The sequence below is a fragment of the Vombatus ursinus genome, unplaced genomic scaffold (genome assembly GCF_900497805.2).
Source record: "Vombatus ursinus unplaced genomic scaffold, bare-nosed wombat genome assembly UNPS02009835.1, whole genome shotgun sequence".
NCBI lineage: Eukaryota > Metazoa > Chordata > Mammalia > Diprotodontia > Vombatidae > Vombatus > Vombatus ursinus.
Window position 1 is genome coordinate 22,295,497 of NW_020949613.1, and position 26,751 is coordinate 22,322,247.

At 38.1% G+C, this 26,751-nt stretch overlaps 1 protein-coding gene and 1 non-coding gene across 2 annotated transcripts; one reads left to right on the forward strand and one right to left on the reverse strand.

Moving 5' to 3' along the window:
• The first annotated feature begins 1,393 nt into the window (after positions 1–1,393).
• Positions 1,394–26,751, forward strand: MTO1 (mitochondrial tRNA translation optimization 1). The gene is made up of 12 exons (XM_027852921.1): positions 1,394–1,715; positions 4,656–4,855; positions 6,240–6,357; positions 8,999–9,288; positions 9,786–9,898; positions 12,279–12,469; positions 13,351–13,481; positions 17,549–17,753; positions 17,841–18,012; positions 22,115–22,233; positions 23,720–23,880; positions 25,980–26,751. Exons 1-12 carry the CDS (start codon positions 1,508–1,510, stop codon positions 26,139–26,141), a joined length of 2,070 nt encoding a protein of 689 aa, XP_027708722.1. The 5' UTR covers positions 1,394–1,507; the 3' UTR covers positions 26,142–26,751.
• TRNAK-UUU lies at positions 20,305–20,377 on the reverse strand. The gene has a single exon. It is a non-coding gene; the product is annotated as a tRNA-Lys (tRNA).

Here is a 26,751-nt window from a genome sequence, read left to right on the forward strand (position 1 = left end):
GAAGGGGAGTGTGTGTGCGTGCATGTGTGTGACTGAAAATACGGAGACTATTTTAGTCTATTTTCTTACTTTGAAAATAAACCCAATTTTAGTCTACACATATTTGTACTTTAAAAATATTACAATGTTATTTAGGCCAACATATTTTCAACATCCATACAAAACAGTTTCTAAAAGTCACAGGAAAAAATATGTGGTTATTTTTTTAATCACATGACTTAGAAATTTTTTTGTTAGTTATGAAATTCTAATCTACAGACTTCAAATCCTGTCTCCTAAATTTTTACTGACATTCTCCACAGAAATACATAATTCTAAAATAAATTTATAGTTACCAAAAAAACCCCAAAAAACCTTTGAATGGGCCTACTAAGTTTCTCCTTCCCAGAAACCCCAATTCTGCAGAAGTTTGACCTTCAAGTGAAACTTGACCTGAAGCTTGGGGAACTGAAGCTGAATGGATCCCAGTAGATATTCCCAGTAGAATGTAAGCTATTTGAGGGCAGGGGCAGTCTCATTTTCATCTTTGTACCCCTAGATACTAGCAAGTACATGGTAGCTAGGAGACATTTATTAATTGATATTAATTGCCACTGACAAACAAGATTGCTGTTCTTGTTTTTCCTTTGTTCTGGAAGAGGACCATGACATCAGGAAAGTGATGCCAGGATATGCAAGTGAACTGGATTTAAATGAGGGAGGGCTGTGCAAAGCCATGGATGCTAACTATAGAAAAAAGAGAGAGGAGTAGACTGGGCAAAATGCAATAAAGAACAGCCTATAAATGAAAGGGAGGATGTTTTAACATCTCTTAAGAGGGATTTAGACATTTAGACTTGTAATTACACACACACATAAAACTAATGATCATACAGAGCCCACCAGGAGCCGGGGCTGTGGAAAAGGCAAATATTGTGCTATTCAAGCAGTCCCCGATAGGGTTAAGGGGAGGGGGGAAGAGGTGTCTTAAATTTTTTGTGTCATGAGCTCCTTTGACAACCTGCTGCATCCTTTTTTAGAATGGAGGAGATTTTTTTTGTTTCATTTTTTAATTCATAATTGAAGGAAACCCTACATTTCAGTTCTAGGTTGGTAAAAAATAAAATCTTTTTTTTTTTTATACAAATTTTTCTAATTGCTGATGTAAGGTCAAAACCCCATGGCTTTGACCAGGGGTGGGGAACCTCGAGGCCACAGGCTCCCCACCCAGGCCTGGACCCTGACCTTAAGATCTGGGAAAGAGGAGAAGAAATCACGTGGGAATTAGCCCAGGGGCACGTGGTCATGGCCGCTTCCCCTTCTCTCCCGCCCCATGGGGTACAAGGCCATTGGAGGCGTAGTAGGGCGGGTTCACGGCACTCGACAGCAGCGCGCCCTGCGTCATGACGTCAATAAAAATGGCGGCCCCCTACAGCCTTCGGCTACTACCCAGTCCACGCCAACTTTGACCACCGGTGGTGCCCTAGTCACAGTTCCCGGGAGTGGCGGCCTCTGCCTGGCTCTCACCATGCTCCACTTCGGCCGCTGGGGTCGCCAGGTAGCGGCTCGCCTCAGCAAACAGCCCCCGCCGCTGTCCCGCTCCTGCGGAGGCCGCGCGGTGCCGCACTACGACGTGGTGGTCATTGGCGGGGGGCATGCGGGGACGGAGGCGGCGGCGGCCGCGGCTCGATGTGGCTCCCGGACTCTGTTGCTCACGCACCGCGTAGACACTATCGGTGAGAGCAGCCGCCGCTGGGTCGGGGCCGGGGCTGGGATGGAAGGGTCCCGAGTGCGCCTGCGCGTCCCTCCCCCCTCCTCCCTTCCCTTCTCCTCTCCCCTTCTCCTCCCTCCCCCTTCCTCCAAACTCCACCGGCCTCCCACGACTTCCGAGAGGGTGTGAGGGAGGGGCCTCAAACTGGGGGGAAAGGGCCACAGGAAGTTAGGACAGTTGCCGAATTAGTCTTCTTGCAGAATGAATCCCTTCATTTGTGCATCCTGAAGGAAAGGGAAGGGAATCACTTTCTGTTTAATCCAAATCTCTTAACCTCTCTGGGACTCAGTTTCCTCATGTGTAAAATGAAAGGGTTGCATGAGATGACCTTTCCAGCCTTTAAATTGGGAGTTCTTTACCATTTTTGTGCCTGGACTCCATTAGCAGTCCAGTAAAGCCAATAGACCTCTTCTCAGAATGTTTTCAAACACATAAAATAATTATGCAAAATGACAAAGTAAATCTGTTATATTAGAATTTTTTTTTTGCAAACAAGTTCAAGCATCCCGAGTAAAGAACCCTTGTCAATGACCCTCAGTCTTTCCTGAGGTGCCCCCCCAAAAGAAGTCCCACTTGCCCTCCAGAGCAGGAAGTTTTCATCTCTCCAGTAACTGAAAGCACTTTAGATTTCCTGCACTTATCCTAATAATTCTAATTTTTATTAAAGTTTATAATCTTGTTATTGTAATTATTTCTATTACAGTTGTTATTTCTATTACTTGTGCCTCAACCCCACCCCTGCTAGATTATAAAATCCTTGAGTTACAGAACTTTGTATTATATCATTTTGTATCCCCACTGCTTAGCATAATTCCTTGCATATGGTTGCCTTTAATAAACATTTGCAAAATTGAATTTTGTGAAATATTTCTAGATGTTTAAAGCTGTAATTTCCACATTTTTTGCTGAATCTTTATGTGGTACTCAGCATATAACTGAATTAGAACAGGAATGTAACTTGCAAAGAGGCTTGTATGTCCAAAGAAAAAGCAGCCCGAGTTAAGAAAAACTGTGAATCTCCATGAAATTGTGAGAGTATCCAAGAATCAGCTGTGCTGTAACATCATCACTACTTAGGACTGAAAATTCAATTCAAGATCTTGGGCCAGTTTCTTTAATCGAGAGAACGAATCACAAAAAACTAGAGATAGCAGACTTAATATTGAATCAGTCAGATGTGGCTGCCAGAAAAGCTAATAATATCTTGGACAGCTTAAAAAGAGACATAGCTTATAAGAATCTAGAACTGATTGCCCTTCTATTATAGTCTGCCCTGCTCTAACTATATTTGAAGTGATGTATTCACTTGACTAATAATCTGGGGAAGGTTCAGAGGAAGACAGATGCTTCTTGATTGCAAGTCACAGAGATTCAGTTGAAAGAACTAGAGTCATAGAAGATAGTATTGGAAGGTGGGAGGGAGATGGTAAAGGGGACACCATAACAGTGTTCATGTATTTGAAAGCTGTCATTTGGAAGAGGGGATAAACTTGTTCTGTTTGACCCAGGTAGAGCCATGAACAATAAGTGGACATTGCCAAGAGGCAGTTTTAGGCTTCTGTGAGAGAAAAAAAATGCCTAACAATTAAAGCTATCCAAAAGTTAAATGAGCTGCCTTGCTAGGTGATGGCTGCCTCGTTGGAGATCTTCAAGCAGAGGCCAAAAAGGAATACTTGTTAGGTATCTTATAGTAGAGATTCTTTTTTTTTTTTTTTAGGCAATTGGGGCTAAGTGACTTGCCTAAGGTCACACAGCTTCTTTTTTCAATGTGGGTTAAATTGAATTGAAGTTAGCATGTATTAATTGATGAATATTTACAAAGAGTTAATTGGGCTTCCCCCGCCTTGCTCTCCTGAGGTTTGTTTTTTTATGTGTCCATTCCCTTCACTACCCACTTCCACCTGGCTTGCCCACTGTTACTGTATGTAGTAGCTATTTAATACCCAGTCATTGCCACCAGTAACCAGAGAGACCTGAATTAGAAGTTGTCACAGAGTTTTCATTAAGAAAATCATCGCAGCAGATGTCATACAGGTCTTCTGGTTGGGGCAGTCTGGTCCAGCTGTATTGAAGTATGAGAAACAGAGAAATAAGAGGGCTGGAGGACAAAGGAACACAAGGAGGTTCACTGTCAAACAGGCCAAATCCCAAGCAGTTGGTGTAATTCATTTGAGCCACCTCAAATTCTTGGATGGAACGCCATTTGAATATTTTACAGCAGAATGTGTTTCTCATGATTGGACCAATTGTTTTGTGAATTATCAGTGTAGTTATTCTTTCGTCCTTCTTTTGATCTCAGGTATACCTTGATTGCATTATAGTTTGATAAGTTGTATAAATAACTTGAGTTGTTAACAGTATAATTATATATGAATTTGGGTTATAATACAATAGAAAGAACTTTGGGCCTGGATTCATATCCCACTTCTAAATTTTAACACTTGTATTACCTGAGGCAAGTCACTTGATCTCCCTGGGCCTCAGTTTCCTTATCTGAAAAGTGGAGGGAGTTGAATTAGATGGCTTTTTTTAGGTTCCTTTCAGTTGTAGATCTATCAGTTTTGATAATCACTAGAATCTTAAGAGTTGTTAAGAAGTCATTATTAATTATCACTGTGGAAAGTTAGTCTAAATGTGTTAATTTATTTTGCTTTACAACTTATTACAAGAGAGGGTTGGGAGAGGGAGTTAGAGAGGAAATCTGGGAATTGACAATAATGTGTAAAAAAAAAAAGGGAAGGAACATCAATAAACAAAAGCAACAAGAAAAGTAAGTTTGACTAAATGTGAGATATAGTACTTATTTAGTAAGTATGTTGTTGACCTGGCTTTCATTTGTATCTCGTGGTGACAATTACAAAGGTAATCTGTTTTTTTGTTTTGTTTTGGTATGTTCTTTTTTCAGGTCAGATGTCATGCAATCCCTCCTTTGGAGGCATTGGGAAAGGGCATTTAATGAGGGAAGTAGACGCCCTGGATGGTCTGTGTTCTCGGATCTGTGATCAGACTGGTATACATTATAAAGTACTGAACCGGCGTAAGGGCCCAGCTGTATGGGGTCTCCGAGCTCAGATTGATAGGAAACTTTATAAGCAGAAAATGCAGGTAAGAATTAAATAAATGCATTTGACATTGTTGACCACCCTCTCTTCCTGGACGCCCTTTCTCTCCGCTGGGTGTTTGTGACATTGCTCTCTCTTGGTTCTTATCTTACCTGTTTCACAACCCCTCAGTCACCATCCATATCATACCCTCTAATTGTGGGTGTGTCCCAGCACTCTGGCCTGGGCCCTGTTCTATTCTCGTTGTAGTTTTTCACGTGATGATCTCATCAGCTTCTGTAGTTTTAATTATCATCTCTGTGAATATGACTTCTGAATCAATCAATCCAGTCCTAGTTTCTCTTCTGAGTTCCAGTGATAAGTCTCCAACTACCTCTTGGATATTTCAAACTGGATGTCCCTTAAGTTTCCCAAATTCAATGTGTATAAAATTGAATTCATCATCTTACCCTTCAACCCTTCTCCACCTCCCCTTTACCCCACCCAATAATACACCCTTTCCAACTTTCTTATTTCTGACAAGGGCACTACCATCCTTCCAGTCACCAGATTCATGTTATCCTTGATTCCTGACTCTCCTTCACTCCACATATCCAGACAGTTGCCAAATATTAAGGTTTCTACCTCCATGATATGTCTTACATCCATCCTCTTCTCTCTACTCACATGGTCATCTCCCTAGTTTGGGCCCCTAGCACCTCTTACCTGGACTTTTGGATTAGCCTTCTAATAGATCTGTCTGCCTTAAGTCTCTCCCTTCTCTGATTCATCTTGCATGAATCTGCTAAAGTGATTTTTCTGAATTTCAGTGTGTTATAGGGAGTTTACTAGAGTGTCACTCTCCTACTTAATAAACTAGAAGTTACCCATTATCTCAAGGATAAAGTATATACTCCTTTGGTTTAGCTTTTTAAGCCCTTTACTACCTGCCCCCAGCCAATCTTTCCAACCTTATTATACATTATTCTCCTCCCTGCACTTTATTGTCTAGCCAGACTGACCTCGTTGTTGTTCCTTTTGCACAGTTCTCTGCCTTTGCAGTGGCTGTCTTTCATGCCTAGAGTATGCTTCAACATTTCTGCCTCATAGAATCCCTTACTTCTCAGAAACTCTGCTCAAGTAACACTTTCTACATGAAGCCTTTCCTACTTTATGCAGAGCAGTTAGTGGCCCTTCCTCCCTCTCCCAAAAGAACTCCATAGATTTACCTTGTATTTATTTTGTATATCCTTGTTTATGTACATGTTGTCACCTTGAGGTCAGGAGCAGTTTCATTTTTGTCTTTGTATCCTTAGTGCCTGGCATATAGTAGGTAGACTAATAAATGCTTATTGATTGATAAAAGGAAAATGAAACTGTGGGGATCATTAATTGGTGGGGAAACAATTTGACTAAAATTTCTCAATCATTTTTTTCTCTGTTGGTAGGAGGAAATCTTGACCACGCCACTGCTAACTGTTCTAGAGACAGCTGTGGAAGATCTTCTTCTTATGGAACCAGACTCGGGCCGCCCTGGAAAATGTCGTGTCAATGGTGTTGTATTAGGTATATATTAGATATAGGATATACGATAGTATCTATTTTTAAAACTTTGCGTTTTTGTGGTCATTTGTTGTTGTTGTTGTTGTTGTTTAAGGGGAAGTTGAATTATTTAGATTAGCTCCATTCTAGCTTCTAGCATAGGGCTGTTTAACCTTTTCTGTATCATGGACTCCTTTGGCAGTCTGGTAAAGCAGATGGACCTTTCTGAGAATAATGTTTTTAAGTAATTTAAGAAAATGCTAAATTTTAGTTAGTTGTTAGTGAAAATAAACATGTGATTTTTTTTTTCCCATCCAAGTTCACAGACCCTCTGTAATCTGTCCACAGAATCCTTGGGTATCTATGTGTGGTGTGGCTTGTGCTTCATTCTCCAAGAGGACCATGACATCAGAAAGATGATGCCATGACTTGAAAGTGAATTAGATTTAAGTGAGGCAGGGCTATACAAAGTCACCAATCTCATTTTCTCCTCCAGAGCCATCTGGTCCAGTGGCCAGATATAAATCGGGACAACTGGAGATGTCCCAGGATGCAGTGGGAGATCTTGGCATTTTTTAAGCTAAGGTCTTTCGAGTTCTCACTTTGACTCAGGTAACCATTGATGAGGGCTGTTTAAGAAGTGAGCCAAAGGATGGCCCCTTTAATTAAAAAAAAAAAAAAATCAAACTGGCAGGGGGCAACCCTCAGGATTTCTGGCCAAAAGAGAAACAATTACTATTTACATTAACTCTGAACCATCAGGGCCCAAACAGTGACCATTAAGTGATGCTTTGGTAGGGACCTATTGTTGGCCAGTCAATGAGAGCCAGAGTGAATTGCATTTAAAGAAGACCTGCACAACTTGACAGTAGGTAGGGGTCAAAATTAAAATAAACTAAACTTGTTCGGGCCAAAGATAGATTTTTAGCGACTCACTTTCCAAGTAAAGGTATAATTAATGATTAAACTATTTTGCAAATAAACCATAGTTTGAAAAAGGAAAATTTCAATTAATATCAATTAATTACACTTACTACTTAAGATTCTTATTTATCACAAAATCACATTAATGTTTAAAAAAGTTATTTTGCTAAGCGGTACAAGTTTTAATGCATTTTTTAGGTTTTCTTACTGTTTACATTTAGTAACAACCAAAAACACAGCAGAAAAGATGACTGATGGTCCTCTCAGACTAGAGACAGACTGAGGTAGTTGGTTGCCACAGGTCATGTGACAAATGAGCATGAACAGTGGCAACCCACCCACTAGGTTACATGACAGGCATGATAGTAACTAGTGGAAGGCAGCTTAAGCAGGTCATGGACAAAGCACTTACTACATTTCTATTTTCTTTTACATCCTCTACATTTTCCAGGGCTGCCTGAAAGCCTTTGGCAGGCCAAAAGAAAGAAATCTAGCCAGAATACCCCAAAATATTTAGGTGGGTTTCCTCCTTCAAATACCGTCCTTTGGGCAGAGCACCCTCAGGTAAGGGTATGATACCCCATAGGGAGAGAGGGGGAGGGAGAAGAGTTGCTGAGTTGCCCAACTGGAACGGACCACTTGGGTCCCCAGTGGGGCAGCTCCAGCTACTAACAGGTTGTGGTTTGTTCTTTGTTTTCAAAGAGGACCATGACATGAGGAAAATGATGCCATGTCTTGCAGGTGAATTGGATTTAAGTGAGGGAAGACTGTGCAAAGTCACCAACCTCACTTTCTCCTCCAGAGCCATCTGGGTCCAGTGGTCAGATATAGTAGATTGGGACAATCCTAGATTGGGCCTGTCGGGTATCTGTAGACACCAAGTTTGAAACCCTACTGAGCAAGTTTGGACTTGTTAACAAAGTAAAACCCAGCTTACAAATCCAGTACCTATCTCAGATTTCTAGAGACGGAAATTCTTTAAAAGCTTTCCACTGGATAAATTGATGCGATTTAGGGATGTAGGGCTTTTGAGGCATAGGACAGAGCCATCTGGAAAGAATTCGAAGTCTCAAGCAGTTTTCCAGTCAAGTGGCAAAAAATTTATTGTAATGCTAATATGGTGGGCAGAGCTCTTTAGGAAACTTGCAACCTAACAGGAGTGATGCTAAAGGTTATATAGGAAAGGTACAGTGAATTGTGTGGTAAGTATGCTAATTAGGTGGGGGGGAGAAGTGGGATCAAAGAGTGGTCAACTCCTAAAGGAACATACAGTTTTTGTATCTTGGGTGCAGGCATCATTCACTACTGGCATGGCCTTGGGGTTTGGTAGCCTCTAAGGAGTCTATATCTGTACGCCTACATCTATAACAAGATAACCTTGGGAATTGATGTCTATAGCTTGACCTCTGGATTGTATACTGGGAATCAGTACTTCTGCTGGTACAAGATAATCCTTTTCATGCAGGGAAAATTCTACAGAAATAGCTTGTTTTTGTAACAGGGAGAGATAGTTTGCCTCGATGGGGCCCACTCAGGAGTTATTGCCAGAGAAAGAGTCTATGGGCTGGGAAAAGATATGGTCCTAGGACCAGGGTCTGAGCACCCCATCAAAATGACATAAATAATAATAGTGACATAAAAATAGTGGTCACCATCCAGTTTAGTCCTTGGTAATGACTGGAACAAAGACAGTTAATTTTGTTCTTTTTTTCCCCCTCTTCTTTTTTTTTTAATCATCCAGAGGATGGAAGCAAAGTGTATGCTGAGAGTGTTATCCTAACTACTGGCACATTTCTTAGAGGAATGATTCTAATTGGATTGGAAGCATATCCAGCAGGGCGTCTAGGAGATCAGCCTTCTATTGGCTTGGCACAGACTCTGGAGAAATTGGGGTTTGTTATGGGGAGGTTGAAGACAGGGACTCCACCCCGAATTGCCAAAGATTCTATTAATTTTAGCATTTTGAATAAGCAGATGCCTGACAACCCATCTGTACCATTCAGCTTTCTCAGTGAAGCAGTCTGGCTTAGGGTAAGAATTTTCAAAGCTTTGATAGTAATTGGAATTCATCAGAAACTTTGTAGAAGTCTTGGTAATTAACACTAAAGGAAGTCATTTCATATTTGCTTAATATCAGTCCAAATTTCTGGATACTCTTGTTTTAAGTACAAGCAACAAATCTTTAAAAGTATCTATTTAGAAAAAAAAATTTAGCCTCATACTTTAAAATCCTACTAATTCTCCAAACCTTCCTCATCATTTCAATTTTTTAAAATTATGTTGTATATTTAAGAGTTGAGAGTTTAAAAATGAAGATTTTAGTTTCTAATCATGATTCCAAATATTATGTGACTTTGGATAAGCCACTTCCTCTTTAAAATAAAAGGAATTATGAAGTTAATGCTTTTATTCTTCATTTTTTAATATCAGTAAAAAGCTTGTATAAATCCTCTCATAATTCATGATTTGATTAAAGGGAAACCTAAAGATTCAAAGTAATTTTGTAACAAATCTGATGGTTTTTTTAGCCAGAAGACCAGCTGCCATGTTACTTAACACATACCAACTCAAGAGTCGAACAAATAGTTAATGAGAACATTCATCTTAACAGTCATGTGAAGGAAACTACCAAAGGACCCAGGTAAGAATGAACTGTTCTGAGAATGTGCTGAGTATTGTTTTTTTTTTTTAATACAGAATTTCAGAGTTGAAATTCAACAGCCATGCAGTTTACCCCATACTCAAAAAAGAATCCTCTCTTTAACATACCCAGCAAGTAGTCACCTGGCTCCTCCTTGAAGACTACCAATAATAGGAAACTTCATGCCTCAAAAAGTTGCCCATTTCACTGTCAGAGCTAATGGTTAGGAAGTTTATCCTGACAAACCTAAGTCAAAGAGAACAATTCTAATTTCTCTTCCAGTCAGTCAGCAAATATTTATGTGCCAGGAACTGCTAACTGGTGGGGGATTTAAAAAAAAAAAAGACAAAAGGCTCCTTGCCCTCACAGAGCTCACAGTCTATTAGGGAAGACAACAGGCACACAAATATGTACAAACAAGGTATGTACAGAATAAATGGGAAATAAATAAAAGAGGGAAGGCACTAGAATTAAGAGGGGTTGGAAAAAGCTTCCTATAGAAGATGCCATTTTAGTTGAGACTTGAAGTAAGCCAGAAGGAGGGAGATTGCAGGCGCAAGGATAAAATGTCCAGAGCGTAGAGGTGGAGTATCTTGTTCATGGAACAGCAAGGAGACTAGTGTCACTAGAATCCAGTAGGGAGTAAGTTGTAAGAAAATTAGAAGCTGGGGCTCTGCAGGGAGGCTGCAGGGAGGTTATAAAAGGCTTTGAATGCCAGACAGGATTTCATATTTAATCCTGAAGATGATAGTCTGTTGAGTAGGGGGTGACATGATTGGACCATGTCTTCCACATGATAACCCTTCAGATACTTGAAATACATGTCTCTGCCCTCTCCACCACAACTCTCAAGTCTTCTCTTTTCCAGGATAAATACTCCTAGTTCTTTCAACTGGTCCTAATATGGCTTGGGGTTGAGGCCCTTCACCATCCTGGCTGTCTTCCAATTTATCAATGTAGTGCCTAGAACTGGACATGATATTGCAAATATGATCTGACAAGGGTAGGGTACAGTTGGATTATCTTCTCCTTATTCCTTAAAGTTATGCCTGTCATTAGCTAATGTTTTCTTTTTGGCTGTACTATTACACTGTTAAATTATGTTTATCTTCCATTTCTTTATACTAAAACTTTCAGATCTTTTTGAGACAAATTGCTGTCAAATCAGGCCAATTCTCTATTATACTTGTGAAGGTAATTTTTTGAAACCAAGTGTAATGTTGAATTTATTATATATATTTAAAAGAAAAGCAAGATGTACATAATAGATACCTGTAGTTTGATGTATAGTCCTCTTTCTCTGTTCTTCTAAGTATATAGAAATGCCCATTTTATTTGAGGTTAAGTGTAATCCTTTGCATCATCTTTTACAATTTTGCCTAACAGTTTAGCCCAGGGGTGGGGAACCTGCAGCCTCGAGGCCACATGTGACCCTCTGGGTTCTCAGGTGTGGCCCTTTGACTGAATCCAGACTTCACTGAACAAATCCCGTTAATAAAAAGATTTGTTCTATAAAACTTGGACTCAGTCGAAAGGCTTCACTCAAGGCCAAAGGCTCCCCACCCCTGGTTTAGCCTCTCAGGATAATAATAGCAATAGCTAGCATTTACATAGAACTTTGAGATTTGCAAAGTGTTTTACATGTTATCTCACTTGGTCTATTTTAGATGCTATTTTAATCCCCATTTTATAGATGAAGAAACAGGAGGCAGACAGAGGTTAAAAGATTTTCTCAAGATCATACAGCTTGTATCTGAGCAGAATTTGAACTCATGTCTTTTTGACTCCAAATCTAGTACTCTATCCACTGAGCCCTCTATCTGCCCTAGTATCTTTTTGGAGCCTGGCTTTGTCATCCATTTTTAATCTCCCCTCCCAGAATTGTGTCACCTGAAAATCTGAAAATTTGATAAGTTTGCCATCTATGCCTTTATCCAACTCACTAATAAAAATGTTATATAGCACAGGATCAAGATCAAAGACTAATGCTTTTGGGACATTTTTATTGGAAAGTTCCTCCCAAGTTCAATACTCTTTGAATTCAGCCATTCACCCACTTCTGAATCTGTATAAGTATGCTGTTATCTAGTTTTTCCATCTTTTCCAAAAGATTAGCCCCAGAGACTTGTTAAGTGCTTTGCTAAAGTATAGGTAAATTATGTCTTCACAGCATTACTCTGATGTACTAGGTTGGTAACCCTCTCAAAAAATGAAATAAAGTTAGTCTGGCTTGACCTATTCTAAATGAAGCCATACTAGCTCTTTTTTATTGCTTTTTTCCCCTTTTCTAGTTGTTCAGTTCCCAAGTTATTGAATCTTCTTTTGATGTTGTTGTTAACCTTGGTTTTTCCTTTATTTGTTTCAAATTTTCTATTAATAGATACTGTCCTTCAATTGAATCAAAGGTTTTACGTTTTCCAAACCGTATACATCAAGTTTGGTTGGAACCAGAAGGAATGGATTCCGATCTCATCTATCCACAAGGGCTTTCTATGACACTACCACCTAATGTGCAAGAACAACTGATCACATCTATCAGAGGCTTGGAGAAAGCCAGGATTGTACAGCCAGGTAATAGGTTATATTTATCCTTCCATGCAAGTTTAGCCCTACTTTACCTGAGAGTAAATCAGTCAAAAAGAATTTATTAAGCCTCTATTATCTGCCATAGGCAGGGGGATTCACAAGTACTAAGAAAGAAACAATCCTTATTCTCGAGGAGTTTAAATTGTAACAGAGGAGACAACAAATGCATATATAAGAATACGTAAAAAAATAGAAAGAAAATAAATACAAGGCCATTTAGGAGGGGAAGATACAAGCAGTGGGTGTTGGGTCAGGGATCAGAGAAGGCTTTATGTAAAAGATGGCATTTGAGTTGTGTCTTGAATGAAAAGAGGGATCCTATGAGGAGGGAGTGAATTCCAGGCAAAAGAACAGCTATTGCAAAAACCCACAGATAGAAGATAAGAATATAATGAGAGAGGATCAGAAAACAGGAGTGATGTACAATGAGGCTGGAAGTTTAGGTTGGCGTAAGGTTTGAAAAGCTTTAAAATCTTAACTAAGGAGTTGATATTTTATCCTAGAGGCAGTAGGGAGCCAGTAGAACTTAGTGAGTAGGGGAGTTACATGGAATAAAATTTTGGCAACAACATATAGGATGGTGTGGAGCAGAACAGACTTGTGGTAAAAGGACCAGTTAGGAGGCTGTTACCATGCTTTAGGCAAAGTTTGAACTAAGGTAGTAGATTTTTGAATATAGAGAAGGGGTCATAGTTTATATCACTTCTTATAGTCGGGGAATAGAAAAACCTAAACACCAAACCATGTCCATGAAAGTACTCTGTGTTGTTTATTGAATGAATCACAAAGATATTCCTTATGCCATTTCTACTTTGAGGAAAATCTGGGTCACATTACCTTATCATTTTTGCTTCTTCTTTGGATAGGTTATGGTGTTCAGTATGATTATTTAGACCCCCGTCAGATCACTCCTTCTCTTGAGACTCATTTGGTTCAGCAGCTTTTCTTTGCTGGACAAATAAATGGTACCACTGGTTATGAAGAAGCTGCTGCCCAAGTAAGTGGTTATATATGGAATGTAATGGGATAGCATTTGTAGGATCATATGCTTATAGTTGGAAGGAACCTTAGAAGAAATCAAGTCCCTCATTTTATAGATGAGGAAATTAAGGCCTAATGAGGTTAATCTTGCCTAGGTCACACATAGTTAGTATCTGAGGTGGGGTTTGAACTTAAGTCCTTATTCATTAATGGCTTACAGTGTTTGTAGCATTAAACCATGCTTTAAGGATTACAAATAGAAAAGCAAACAAGATTGTCCCTGCTCTCAAGTAGCTCACATTCTAATTAAGGAGAAAACACATACAGGACAGTTGAGCTGCAGGTCAGATGGAAAGGCCAAATGTGGTGGTCCTTAAGGTGTAAGGAAAGATGACAAAGCCCAGAAGTCTGTAGGCTGTATTGCCCCAGGCAATACCTGGGGGCTATGAAATAACAATTGGAAATGGAATAGTTATTCACTGTATGGCTAGCTTGGGGAATTACAGGAGCAGTTACTGTCTGTTTTATTGTTAGATGAAGAAGTTGAAAAAAATCTTTCAAGCTAAGTACACATACTTTCATAGTGACTTTACTGCAAAGGAGGAACTCAGCAAAAAGTATGTTGGAAAATATGGTTCAGATTTAATAAAGGAACAATAACAAAGGCTTGTAAATGACTCAAAAGGCAGGACATCATATATTCCAGACAAGACCCTGATAGAGGTAGTCAGGGATCTTGAGTGAGCTCAAGAGCCTCAGAAATAATGTCATACACCCCCACCGACCCCCAGGCCATGGATTCTGCTTCTAGCCTAGCCTCTTTGCAGCCATCATCCTTGTGGATTCATCGTGGCACCCGCTTTTACAGATGTTGCAGCCTCTGCTTCTTTAGCTACTGAAAATCCAGAAAAGAAATTTCTTATCACCAAAGTTCTTAGTACTACTACATAATTAAATATAATAAACAGATATGGTTTTATCAGTGGAAATAACATTAAAGAAGATGTATTGTCATCTTCTTTGCTGCTATACCATAAGAGGACTACGATGCTTTTATTTCTGATTTGCAGACGTAAATATATATATATGTTGTCTCACCCTATTATAATATGAATATTATATAATATAATCATGAATACTATATAATATTATAATATGAACTCCTTTAGAATAGAGACTATCTTGCTTTTCTCTCTGTATCCCCAGTGCTTAGCACAGGGCTTTTCACACGGTAAATATTTGATAAATGTTTTTTTCTTTCATTCATTCATACTAAGAAGCCTCACATCTATATGTCATGAATACTTCATTAAGAAATTTGGAAGGATGTGATGAACATCAGACTATCACATAGAAAATGAAATTGACCACATTTTAACAAAAAGAAAACAACTGGTAATGATGTGCAGTCATTCCTGAATTGGCTGTCTGTATACAGTCAGACTAATCATTAGTTGCAGTAGAGATAAAAATCAATTAAATCAGAAGAAAACACTAAACAAGGATACATAAAGAAGACAATACTAAAATAACAGCTTCGATATGACCTAATCAAATGAGTTGCTGTCACTAAGTAAGTTGGAAATGGAAAAAGGTAAAGATATTACCTTTACTGCTTCCTACAGAATTTTAACTGATGTAAAATAGATGCCACAACAAAGAGTTCAAAAGATTCCCGAAACTAACCTAGCCAACAAATACTTGATCTCATTGCCAGAGATGGTAGCCAAAAACAATACCATTTTTGGAATATAAACATGTTAATAAATCATTATGGAAGAGGATGTTGGGAGATTATGAGCAGCATTGCCTCTTAAAATCAAAAACGCAGTAGAAACATAAGCAGGTCTGTACAAAGCCTGACATTAGACTTAATTAAGTGAGTTGATCACAAAATATTTATAGCTAAAAGCTGAGAAGGATAATAAGAAGACAGAAATTGGAACAGATTTATCAGACTTTTTATAATCTATTTTCATCATCATAGTCACAGCCAAGCAGGACAGAGTTGTGACTGTCCTTCACCTGAATGTTCCCTGGCAGAGAGCAGGAGACTTGAAAGCCTGGGAAAGAGAGAGCAGCATGTTAAGTGTGAAGGGAAGAATGCCTATGCCCTTCCTGCTGCTACTTCATGATACCCTCACCCCTTTTCTGTACATGTGTTCTTCAGAGGAGAGCTAGAACACTGAATTTGCTAAAAGAGCTTAAGAAGATTTTCATGACCCTAGAATTATTGCAGTGTTTTTATCAAAGTTTCTTATCAAGTCCTGAAAGAAGTTCCCCTCCACTGAAAAAGACCCTGCCAAAAAATTCGAAAGCAAAAGAAAAAAGCTCCAATAACAACTAGAAAGAAAGAAGAACCAAATGCTCCTAATTACTTCATTAAATCTTTTTCTGGGGCATCAAGCACTTAAGATTCAGTATGAATGAGGTATAAAGATACTTGCTGCACCCCCTCAAAACAGGAGATGACTATATTCCCATTGGAGCTTGTGAAGAACTAGGATCTCAAGAAGGAGTGGCTAGATTAGACCAGATTCAGAGAAACTGGAAAAACTTGTGTGAACTGAAGTAGACCAAAGCGAGCAGAACCAGGAGAACATCATACAATGTGACTGTAATATTATAAAGAAAAATTATAAAGAAAAACTTAACTCTGATCAATATAAAAACTAATCACCACCCCATAAAACCCATGATATATAAGCATAATAATGCTTCCCACCTCTTGGCAGAATGTTGATGGACTAGAGATACAGAATTAGACATACGTTTTAAAATAGAGCTATGGATTTGTTTTGTATGACTATTTGTTAAATTGGGAGGAATTTTTGTTGGGGGAGGAGAAGAGAGTTGGGAAGAAATTAGAGGATAGTAAATGTGATGCTAAAAAAAAGGAAGAAAAGAAAGAAGAATGTCAGAAAATCATAAAAAAGGACAACAGAAAAAAATCAGATGAAAATTCAGAAGAGGACACCCAAGCAGAAAAGTGTTGATTGTCCCATATTAAATTTGAAATATATGAAAAGAGCCAAACTGCATGTAGTGGGTATTCATGGCTTCATAAATATTTTCTGTTCTTCTGTGTGTAGGGAAATGTTCTTATTTGCCAAGTTCATAATGATAAAAAGTTATTTTTAAAAAATTAAAATGTCTCAAAGAGGGAAACATAACCAAAAGAGTAGAAAAAGATCGCAGAAAATATTATGAAAAAGGGTGATTGATAGAATACCAGTAATTACAAATGCTTACTTTCCCATCATTATAAAAATAATCTATGTGTGTTCTAAGAGTGTCCTTGATTAAAATATAAGATGGAACTATTTTACTGATGTCACACAATTGCCAGAAAGGTGTAGAAAATAGAGGATCCTGCTGTGTTTGTTGTTTGTTGGTACAGAAAAGCTTTGGTAAAGATAGAGCAAAGTTTAGCCTTAAAGATTCTTGTCGAACAAGTAGTTTCATGCTTATGTGAATATGTGAATATTCCTTCATAACAACCATCACAGAAAGAACTGATTACTCTAGCAAGTAATTCATAAAAGAAAGAAACATATGTTCCACAAAGGTCTTTGCTACTGTCATAGAGTATGTAAAGCTTAGAGTCCATCTGGAAGAAGGGGTCCCGAAAGATGCTGAGGTCCTCCAGATGCTTTGTGTGCAGATGAGGAAACTGAGACTCCAATAAATTAAATGACTTGCCCTTGTCACATAGTTGAGAGTCACAAAGTGTGAGAAGCAAAATTTAACCCCATAATTCCTGACTTCAGATTCTAATACTCTTTCCATCATGTCACACTGCCTCTTACAGCATTGCACTTCTGAAGTGGAGAAGAGAAACAATGAGTTTATCCTTTGTAATCATCTAAAACCATGTTCTTTGGCTAATATGGAAATATTAGCCATTCTTAGCTCCAAAATATGGGCCGTATTTTTAAGCTTCACTTAAGTTCATTGGCATGCTTCATGTTGTTTTCTTACAACATTATTAGGCTGCGATCCTCTTTTAAGTAAGACATATCTGTATTAACTTCATAATTACCCTTAAAACTTTTCAAGTTTTGGTTTTGTTTTTTTTTGTAGGGTATAATAGCTGGAATCAATGCCAGTCTTCGGGCCAGTGGCAAACCTCCGTTTATCATTAGTCGCACAGAAGGCTATATTGGGGTCTTGATTGATGACCTTACCACACTGGGCACTAGTGAACCATATCGAATGTTTACTAGCCGAGTGGAGTTCCGTGTGTCTCTCCGGCCTGATAATGCTGACAGCAGACTTACTTTCCGAGGTAATTATATTTTCTCCCTGTGACTTCTGTACTTGATGTAACTGGCTTTTAAAAACTTATCTTGCTCTTCCTGTTGTCTTTCTCCAGGCTACAAGGAAGCTGGTTGTGTATCTCAGCAGCGATACAATCGAGCTTCTTTGGTGAAGTCTTTTTTAGAAGAAGGAATTTCAGCACTGAAATCTCTCCAGTTTTCTGGCTACAAATGGAAAAAATTGATTCCAGAAGCCCCAGTCAGCATTACTAAAAGCGAGCCTCAAAGGTAAGAATTTGAGTAGATCTTTCTAATTTTTGACAGTATTCAAAATAATTATTATTAGAAAAATGTGGAACCTCTTTTACTAGCTTCTGTCCCTTCTTAGCAGAAGAGGAAATAGAATATATAAATAGACCTATTTTAGGAAAAGAAATTGAACAGGACATAAATGAGCTTTCTAAGAAAAAAACACCAGGACCAGACAGATTTACAAGTGAATTCTGTCAATCATTTAAAGACCAACTAATTCCAATATTAAATAAATTATTTGGAATAATAGGCAAAGGAGGGGACCTACCAAACTTCTTTTATGAAACAAATAAGATATTGATGCTTAAGCCAAGAAGGGTAAAAACAGAAAGAAAATTATAGACCAATTTCATTATTGAATATGAATGCAAAAATCCTAAATAAAACACTAGCTAGGAGATTACAACAATATATTACAAAGATTATCCATTATGAGCAAACAGGATTTATACCAGGAATGCAGGGATGGTTTAAAATAAGGAAAACTTTTAACATAATTGATTATATCAACAGTAAAAGTAACAAAAATCATGTGATTATATCAATAGATGCAGAAAAAGCTTTTGATAAAGTATAACACTTATTTCTATTAAGAAGCTTTCATCCCTCCTTGATCATCACACCCATGACCCCCTCCCCACCACACACTTTTTTGTTTTAGTTCCAAATTTTCTTCCCCTCTCTCTCCCTTCTGTAAGTTATTCTGTCAGTTCAGCTCACTTTGCAACAGTTTATAATACTCAAGATTCTCTGAAAGCATTTTTCTCATTTTCTGTAGCACAGTGTTACATACCACAATTTGTTCAGCCATTCCCTAGTTATCTAAGAGGCAATATTCCACAGTCATAGTCCCGTACCCTTACAATGGAAGAAGGGAAATAAAAAATAAAATTTTTGAAAAAAGAAGGAAGGTTTATTTTCTCAGCTCTTATCTAGGGCCAAGCTTGATCATTTATAATTATTCAGTATTAGGCTTCCAGTTTTTGTATTGATGTTATTGTTTCCATTTATATTACTTTAGTTGCTGTGTATCATTTTCTTCATGGTTTCTTCATCACGTATCAGTTCATACATAGACCTGTTCTTCCCATGTTTCTGAATGTGTTGTATGTCATTTTCTACAATGCTATAATTAATATTCTGTTACATTCTTTTACCAATTTGCTTAGCTGTTACCCAGTTGATGGACATACACTTTGTTTTCAGACCTTTTCTGACACACAGAATTCCAGCCTGTCTTTCAAAACTTACTTCACATTGTACCACTTAACATGCTCTACATTCCTGCCAAACTGGTCTACTTGCCGTTTTCTGTCCTTAGAGTTCCATCTGATACTCCTGTGCCATTTCACAAGCAGTCTCACACCTCAGAGTCCTTAGTTTACTTCCATGATAAGCCTTTTCTGAGGCCCCCTAGTTGTTAGTGCTCTCCTTCTTCAGATTACCTTGTATTTAACACCTCTTTTTACAAATTATATCCTCCTGGTAGAATGTAAATTCCTTCAGGGCAGGGACTGAAGTGTCTCCAGCATCAACAGTTAAGTGCCTTGCGCATAGTGCTGTAGGCACTTAATAAATGTTTATTAAATTAAATTTGTTGAATGCAGTTGTTCTATGCTAATTTCCACTTACATAGCCACCTTTGTGTGTTGTCCAGATCTTCATCACCTCTTGCCTACTCTTCCTGCATCCAGCCCATCCTGCCTTCTCCACATAGTTGCCAGATTAATATTCCTCAAGTGCAGGGCTGATGGTGTCATCTTGTTGTTGCGCAGCCATTTCGGTTGTGTCTAACTCTTTGTGACCCTATTTGAAGTTCTTGGCAGAGATACGGAGTGGTTTGCCATTTTCTTCCCCAGCTCTTTTTATAGATGAGGTAACTGAAACAAACAGGTTTCAGTGACTTGTCCAGGATCACACAGCTAGTAAGTGTCTAAGGCCAGTTTTGAACTCAGGAAAATGAGTCTTCGTGACTCTAGGCCCAGCACTCTATCCACCTCGCCACTTAACTGCCCCCTCATGGTGTCATAGACCTGCTCAAAAGCTTTTCTGGGTCCCCTTTTGCCTTTAGGATAAAATGTAAGATCCTCCACTTTTTTTTTTTTTTTTTTTTTCGGCTAGACTATGGGGTTAAAGTGACTTGCCCAGGGGCACATAGTTAATAAGTGTTATGTGTCTGAGGCCGGATTTGAACTCAGGTCGTCCTGCGTCCAGGGCTGGTGCTCTATCTACCATGCTACCTAACTGCCCCAATAAGGAGCAGTGGTTCGCCCGAACAGGGACTTGAACCCTGGACCCTCAGATCAAAAGTCTGATGCTCTACTGATTAAGCTATCTGGGCCCACTTCCTCCACTTTTTAAAGCCCTTCACAATCTGACTATCACTGATCTTTCCAGGACAATCACATATTATTCCCGTACTATAAACTCTCACCAGGTTATCTAACTTCATATTCCCTATACATGACATTCTGTGAACTTTTTGCCAAGAGATACCTGGCTGTCTTCACTATTAGAAGTGTCTGGAATACTCTCACTCCTCACCTCCTTTTATTTTTAAATTTTAGATTTTTATTGATATCTTTTGTTTTTGCATCTCCTAGATTTCCTTCTGTATCTCTCCCCTTCCAGAGGGCCATCTCTTATAACAAAAAAATTATTAAAAAGAAAAAAGAGGAAGAAAAAAAATCAGCAAAACTGAACATGTATCAGAAAAGATCTGATATTACATTCAATGTTTCACACCCATGAGCTCCCCTCCTCCCACTTCTGCAAAGGAGCAAGGGAAGATGTTCTCTCATCTCTTTTGAGACAAGTTTGCTCTTTATAATTTCACAACATTCATTTTTATGTATTTTGTGATGGTTCTTTATATTTACATTGTTGTAATAATTGTGTATGTTTTTATTCTGGCTCTGCTTACTTCACTTTACATCAGTTTAGGCAAGTCTTTGCATACATTCTGTATTCATCATATTCGTAGTTTCTTATGGCATGGTAAATAATCTCTGATTTCTTTGAGGCTTAGCTCTATTGCCACCCCCTTCAATAGTTCTCTCCTGATTCCCCCAGTTAGGGGAAATTCCCCCAATTATTAGTCACCTTCCTCCCAAACACAGTATACTTATTTTGTATATATCCTAAGAGGCAGCATGGCATCGTGGATAGAAAGCAGCCTTGGTAGGAAGACCTGGTTTCAAGTCCTACCTGTTGCACATATATGGCTGTGTAAATCCTGGGCAAGATATTTGGCCTCTCAGTGCTCCAGACAGCTGTCTGAAATTGCAGAGAAGGTGGCTACCTGCCTTGGTAGATAAAGTTTCTTATCGGTAAAATCACAGGTCCATTCCCTATCTCATGCCTCCAGATCTACATTTACTTATGCCTAGCACAGAGTAGGTGCTTTAGTAAAATGCTTGTTGATTGAATTTTTAAAATATAATTAAATGAGTCATAGCTCATTTCTCCATGGAATTTTCATCCTAATGTGAATCATGCTATTGTGAATATACAATAGTACAGTTAACATCAAATTTTAGTGTAAATAAAAATGTTTTATATGTTGTACTATTATTTGTGCTTTGTTTCATTCTCCACCCAAAGGATAGAGGGAATATTAAATGAGAGTGGAGAACAGTTAGAGTGGTCATAGAAAGGAACTCCAGAGATAAGGGAAGTGGAGGGCAGACTAGACAAATGCAGTAATGGTTTTGTCAGCAGCAAAGAAGCTCAGCATTCAATAACTGCACTTATATTATTTTTTAGAACTTTTAAAAACTATTACTTTGTTTCATTTTCTACTAAAAGAGGAACCTTTCTGCTTTCATTCCATCTGGTTACTTTAAAAGATGGACACATTTAGTTCCTCCAGTCGGTTGCATTTTTTTTGTTGCACATGACTCTTCTAGGTGGGAAATTTTTTTTCTAAAATTTATCAGAGGTGGCAAAAATAAGAAGATGATGTCATTTTTAAATATAATATAATTCTTTCCATAGAGATAGTTCATGGATTCTGATCCTTTATCTGTTTCATGTGATTTGTAATTCCCTTGTTAAGTAAACCTTTTGGTATTTTTAGCGCTCTGGACATTTTGAAATATGAAGAAGTTGACATGGCAATGTTAGCAAAGGTTCTTCCAGAACCCTTAGCAAAGTTTGCTGAATGTCAAGAACTAATGAACAGACTGAAAATAGAAGGTAAAGTATGTATGTCATTTTCCAAGCTCCTTGAGAGCAGAGACTGATTTCACTTTTCCTTTGTTTCCCCAGACACCTAGCACAGTGCCTGACAATAGGTGTTTAATAAACACTTATTGACTGAAGGCAGCTTCCAGCCATGGTGTTCTTCCCATAATCTTACTACGTTTAGTGCTTCATTGGTATTTATTTAGTATGGCCCAATTTAGTATGATAATGTAACAAAGTTAAAACTCACTCAGCTGTTTAGATCACATTCAGCAGTCTTGCCATTGACATTCCTCTGGATCTCAGTATACCCTCTTCATACAATATTCACTGCTCAAAATTTTGAGGACCTTAAAAAAATGGCTGGTCCCCACAACAAGGTTGGGGACCCCTGATGCTATGTAATATAGATCTGTCATTTACCTATCATTAGATTATGTTTAGATATAACCTTCTCCAAATCCCTCATTTTAGATTATTGCAGTATTCCAGAAGAGAAGTGATGGATACCACCTCCATGAAAATCCTGGAGCCTTATCCAGAGTTGTCACAGAATGAGTTAGCAGACCCAAAACTAGAATTCAAGTCCAGTATTCCCCTACATGCTGCTTCTAGATACCAAGGGAAATATAAGTGTCTTTCCCTCAGTCACTATACCCAGTCAGTTCCAAACTGTTATCTTGATTATGATAGCAGACCACTAGTGTTTTTGGAGATGATTTCTCTTCTTTGGATAATAGAGATCTACCAATAAATTGGACTTAATAGGTTTTCCAAATTTATACTTCCAGAGGGAAAAACGAGTGCTTACTGTGACAAACTGTTTGGTTTCAAAGCTTTTCATCAGTGTAATTTGTAAGCTTTCTCTTTCTAGACTGGTAATTGCACTTATTCCCAGACTTTAGGAGAAAAATAGTCTACTTACTGCTACCACTAAATGTTTCCAGCTGAGAATTTGTCTTTTCCCATCCTAATATTGAATTTCAAAACTGGTCTAATTACCAGTCCCTTCCACTATTATCTGTGGAACAAGCAAAAGGTCCTTTTATTTCACTTTTTTTATTTTCCAAGATGTTCCAGGTATGTCCAGCAATTAGTGCAGTGTCTGATACATAGTGATTGATTGGTAGCTTCAAGAATGTACATATGTTTGCTGCTACTTTAGATTATTAAAATAATTGGTGAATAGCACCTTTAAAACAACCTTTAGAAAAACTTTACTGGAGATGGGCAGGTCCTTCTCACCAAAATTTCATTTTAGACTTCTTTTGTGTGGATCATTATTGTAAAAACATTGATTCATAGTGAAACTCAAGGCTCTGGAATATAAATAGAGGGACTGAGTACACCAAATCTTTGCATTTAGGATAAAATCCATTTTTAGAAATCTTTTAATTTTAGTTTTGATTCTAATTTTCTTTTTAAACGAGGATGACATGCAGAATATCTATATCTGTACATAATGTTACATAACTTTTCTACTTTTCTTCTTCACCAGCAACTTATGAATTAAGTCTGATTCTTCAACAACAGGAAATAGAGGAAGTTCAACGAGATGAAACCCTTCAGCTCCCAAAAGATCTGGATTATTTGACTATCAGAGAGGTTTCCTTGTCCCAAGAAGTTCGAGAGAAGCTTCAATCCAGTCGCCCACAGACAGTAAGTGACACATGAGAGGTCTGTGACATGTACGAGGAAACAGAGCTTTAGTTTTGTCATGAGTATTGGGCTGTCAGGTTTCTTTTGAGTTCCTTTATCTTTGTGTGGCAGAGACTTGAACAAAGAACTTCTAATCAAAAATTATGGCTTAAGTATGATTTTTGTCAAGTACCAACAATGTTATATGCCATCTCTTCAAAATAATTTGTATGTAGGGCCTAAAAGGAATCTAATGAAAAGGGACATGGAAAGAACAGTGGCTTTTGGCTAGGGAGCACCAGGTCCTGACTCTTTATCCTTTTGTATGACCTACAGCAAGTTACTTCATTTCTCTAGGCTTCATGATCCTCATTTATAAAATAACTGGTTTGACCTTCACCTCTAAGGTCCCTTACAGTTTTAATTGCTACGATCTTATATCTGTATGGAAATCTCGTTTGGGAGGAGGGACTATGAAAGGCATGGAATTATTCTTGTAATAATTACTGATTAGTAATTTCAGATGGAGTACTAGATAAGAGCTAAGGTCTCAGAATCAAGAAGACCTGGATGGATTTAAATCCTATTACCCAAATACATGGGCTTCGTGACTCCAGGCAAGTCACTTCATCTCCAAGTGCCCCCAGGCAACTCCATAAAGTTTCAGAACAGATGCTGACCTGCTTTAGATACAGGCTTTTTCTCCCCAGGAGCTCCCTGTAACAGTGAAATCACAGGTTCTGTCCCCTCCATCTTCTTCTTCCTCTCCCACCCCCAACTGCCAATCACCGAAATCAAACATTATATAATAAACCCTGCCTAGCCTTTCTATTAACTTTTGGTTAGATTTTTCCTGGGAGGAAAACTCTAGAAGCAGTGGTGTCAAACTCAAATACAGACTGACTTAGAAAATCTAATATTATCTATGTTGTATTGTATTTTTATTTATTTTGTCAAATATTTTCTAGTTACATTTTAATCTTATTGAGGAACACTCATCAGTATTTCGGATGGTGTTGGGGGCCACAATCCAATCAGTTGCTGTAGAGAGTATTTACCAGGGGCAGCTAGGTGGTGCAGTAGGTAGAGTACCCGCCCTGGAGTCAGGACTATCTGAGTTCAAATCCAGCCTCAAACACTCACCAGCTGTGTGACTCTGGGCAAGTCACTTAATCCCAATTGACTCACCAAAAAAAACAAACAAACCAAAAAAAATATGAGTTAACCCATACTTACCACAGGCATACTTTTTTCTTTAGCTTACTGAAAAATGTAATATATTGGGTATATGAGGTATGCTAGAAAGAGGTAAACTTTGATAAATGTAAGCACTGCCAATGCTCTGGATTTTATGAAGTGATGACATTTTCTGCAGACCTAATATTTTTTAACCTATCTACAAAATTGGTAGACTCGTGAAATACATAGCATCTTCCTTCAGATAGTTTAAAGTATATTAGATAAGGCTAACCAGAGCAAAATGGAGGACACTAGTGCCTCTAAACCCATCCTCGCTGTCCTAGCATTTACATCATACGAAGAAACAACTGTCTAATCCTAGCTCAGACTTTTCTGTGTGGTTTATTTTTCTTTTATTTTTATTCTATAAAATGGAATCATGACTATGTTTTATATAGCTAATTTTACAAATGTTAAGTATCAGGTATTATTGTTAGCAAGTTCATTCTAAAGTTTTCCGTTCATTTTCATATTAGTGCCTCTATTAACTGCCTCTAAGCAACTCATTAATTATACGTGGTTGGAGAAGTGTACTCTTTAGTTGGTAGTCCCTCTTTTCACAGTGGAATTAGGGACATCAGTATAAGGCATAGAGTCCTACGCCTGGAGTTAGGAAGATGTGTGTTCAAATCCAGCCTCACATACTTACTACTTGTGTGACCCCAGACAAGTTTTAACCTCTCTCTGCCTAACTTTACTCATCTGTAAATTGAAGATAATAGAACTTACCTTCCAGGATTGTTGTGAAGATTAAACAGGACAGTATTTAATAGTTGTTAACTATTATTCATAATTAATCCTAATAGTAAGAACTTTGCAAACCTTAAAACACAGCAGCTATGATCATGGCTTTATGTTTATTTATTCTTTTCATTTCTTAGATTGGAGCTGCTAGTCGAATACCTGGGGTGACTCCTGCTGCCATTGTTAATCTTTTGAGATTTGTAAAGACTACTAAGCAAAAAGAGGAATCTGTACATAAACTGTCTCTAAGTAATCGATACTTAAGTGACACAGACAGACTTCAAAAGATAGAATTGTAGCATTTTATTTATAAAAGAGTTTCTGAAGGACTGCTGAACCAATTTCTTAAAGGAATATATACAACAACAACGATATAAATTAATGATAACATGTCTAACAGCAAAGTGTAATGTATGTACTTTATGAAATCATTGTGGATTGCCATTAATTTTAAGAGAAGAACCAAAAAGTATCCTTTCAAGAAACTTGGATTATGGTTTTGAAGAAATAATTAAGAAGAAACTATTCAAGAAAATTGGGGAGACTTTGTATGAATCAGTGCATTGTGAAGTGAACTTGGGATTTGAATCTTAAACTACTGACAAAGTATTGGACTGGATTCAGTTGCTATAATGGGACTAGACAGAGACAATCAATCTCTTTTTTCTCCCAAAGGAAAAGACAGAACTAAAGAGCATAGCAAAATAACAGGGGAAATCCTTTTTCTCTTCCCTTCCTCCCAGTCCATATAATGCCACTAATTTGTGGCACTCTACCACAAATTCCCACATCACTAATGGGAGAGGGAATATAAACAAGGCAACTCAAAATCCTTGGGCTGTGTCCCAGCTGCGATTCCCCTGTACCTATGATGCTGCTGCTGCCCAGAAAAATTGGTCTTTAAAGTAA

Coding starts and splice junctions, on each gene's coding strand:
- MTO1 (XM_027852921.1), top strand. CDS start 1,508: ATGCTCCACTTCGGCCGCTGGGGTCGCCAGGTAGCGGCTCGCCTCAGC. Junction 9,289..9,785: donor GTGAAGCAGTCTGGCTTAGG/GTAAGAATTTTC, acceptor TGGTTTTTTTAG/CCAGAAGACCAGCTGCCATG. Junction 12,470..13,350: donor AGCCAGGATTGTACAGCCAG/GTAATAGGTTAT, acceptor TTCTTTGGATAG/GTTATGGTGTTCAGTATGAT.